This window comes from Oncorhynchus kisutch, unplaced genomic scaffold (assembly GCF_002021735.2).
Source record: "Oncorhynchus kisutch isolate 150728-3 unplaced genomic scaffold, Okis_V2 Okis07a-Okis12b_hom, whole genome shotgun sequence".
Taxonomy (NCBI): domain Eukaryota; kingdom Metazoa; phylum Chordata; class Actinopteri; order Salmoniformes; family Salmonidae; genus Oncorhynchus; species Oncorhynchus kisutch.
Window position 1 is genome coordinate 11,824,103 of NW_022261984.1, and position 2,500 is coordinate 11,826,602.

At 45.4% G+C, this 2,500-nt stretch overlaps 1 protein-coding gene across 1 annotated transcript in view; it reads left to right on the forward strand.

Annotated features, from left to right (window-relative positions):
* LOC116360129 (wolframin-like) overlaps positions 1–2,500 on the forward strand; it is a 39,171-nt gene that overhangs the window by 21,575 nt on the left and 15,096 nt on the right. Inside the window, 1 exon segment of the mRNA XM_031814802.1 lies at positions 1,541–1,786. Within this exon segment, the coding sequence (XP_031670662.1) occupies positions 1,541–1,786 (246 nt within the window).

The window sequence follows — 2,500 nt, forward strand, 5'->3', positions numbered from 1 at the left end:
GCATCCTGAATGACACTACATCTAGTCAGCATCCTAAATGACACTACATCTAGTCAGCATCCTGAATGACACTACATCTAGTCAGCATCCTAAATGACACTACATCTAGTCAGCATCCTGAATGACACTACATCTAGTCAGCATCCTAAATGACACTACATCTAGTCAGCATCCTACATGACACTACATCTAGTCAGCATCCTACATGACACTACATCTAGTCAGCATCCTAAATGAATCTACATCTAGTCAGCATCCTAAATGAATCTACATCTAGTCAGCATCCTAAATGACACTACATCTAGTCAGCATCCTGAATGACACTACATCTAGTCAGCATCCTAAATGACACTACATCTAGTCAGCATCCTGAATGACACTACATCTAGTCAGCATCCTAAATGACACTACATCTAGTCAGCATCCTGAATGACACTACATCTAGTCAGCATCCTAAATGACACTACATCTAGTCAGCATCCTACATGACACTACATCTAGTCAGCATTCTAAATGACACTAAATCTAGTCAGCATCCTAAATGACACTACATCTAGTCAGCATCCTAAATGACACTAAATCTAGTCAGCATCCTGAATGACACTACATCTAGTCAGCATCCTAAATGACACTACATCTAGTCAGCATCCTGAATGACACTACATCTAGTCAGCATCCTGAATGACACTACATCTAGTCAGCATCCTAAATGACACTACATCTAGTCAGCATCCTAAATTAATCTACAGCTGACCTTTTTGAGTAAAGAGGTGTGTGTGTGTGTGTTTGTGTACGTGCTCCTGTGTGTGTGTGTGTGTTCCTGGTGTGTGTGTTTGTGTACGTGCTCCTGTGTGTGTGTGTTCCTGGTATGTGTGTGTGTGTGTGTGTGTATACGTGCTCCTGTGTGTGTGTGTGTGTGCATACGTGCTCCTGTGTGTGTGTTCCTGGTGTGTGTGTGTATATGCTCCTGTGTGTGTGTGTTCCTGGTCTGTGTGTTCCTGGTGTGGGTGTGTATATGCTCCTGTGTGTGTGTGTTCCTGGTGTGTGTGTGTGTGTGTGTATACATGCTCCTGTGTATATGTGCTCCTATGTGTGTGTGTGTGTGTGTGTGTGTGTGTGTGTGTGTATATGTGCTCCTATGTGTGTGTGTTCCTGGTGTGTGTGTGTGTATACATGCTCCTGTGTGTGTGTGTTCCTGTTGTGTGTGTGCGTTTGTACATTAGCAGAGTGGCCTGGTCCCCAAGAAGCCTCAGAAGGGAGTGTGGGGGATGGGTCGGAGTGACATGTTGATGGACACCAGACGACACTTCCTGGTTAGTATGACATTACACCCAATCAGCTAACATCTCTTCAAAATTGGTTCAAATACTCACCCTTCCATCACCCCTCCCTCCCTAACCATTACTCCCTCCCTCACCCCTCTCCCCTCCTCCCTCCCTCCCCTCCCTCCTCCCCTCTCCCTGCCTCCCTCACTCCCTCACCCCTCCCTCCTTCCTCCTTCCTCTCTCCTCTCTCACCCCTCCTCCCTCTTCATCTCCAGGTGTTGCAGTACCCTATCACTGCGGTCATCGAGGTGAAGGATCAGCTCATTGATTGGGCGTCTCGCGCCGGCGTCCAATGGCTGAGCACGGTGATCCCCACGCACCACGTCAACGCGCTCATCTTCTTCTTCATCATCAGTAATCTGACTGTTGACCTGTTTGCCTTCTTCATCCCACTCCTCGTCTTCTACCTCTCCTTCATCTCCATGGTGATCTGCACGCTACGCATCTTCCAGAGCAGCAAGGTACAGCTCAGCTAACATTACCCTCTCCTCAAACTAACATTACCCTCTCCTTTCCTTAAAACTAACATTACCCTCTCCTCTCCTCAAACTAACATTACCCTCTCCTTTCCTTAAAACTAACATTCTCCTCTCCTCAAACTAACATTACCCTCTCCTCTCCTCAAACTAACATTACCCTCTCCTCTCCTCAAACTAACATTACCCTCTCCTTTCCTTAAAACTAACATTACCCTCTCCTTTCCTTAAAACGAACATTACCCTCTCCTCTTCTCTCCTCAAACTAACATTACCCTCTCCTCTCCTTTCCTTAAACTAACATTACCCTCTCCTTTCCTTAAACTAACATTACCCTCTCCTCTCCTTAAACTAACATTACCCTCTCCTCAAACTAACATTACCCTCTCCTCTCCTCAAACTAACATTACCCTCTCCTCTCCTCAAACTAACATTACCCTCTACGTTCCTTAAACTAACATTACCCTCTCCTTTCCTCTCCTCAAACTAACATTACCCTCTCCTCTCCTCAAACTAACATTACCCTATCCTCTCCTCAAACTAACATTACCCTCTTCTCTCCTCAAACTAACATTACCATCTCCTCTCCTCAAACTAACATTACCCTCTCCTCTCCTCAAACTAACATTACCTTCTCCTCAAACTAACATTACCCTCTCCTCTCCTCAAACTAACATTACCTTCTCCTTAAACTAACAT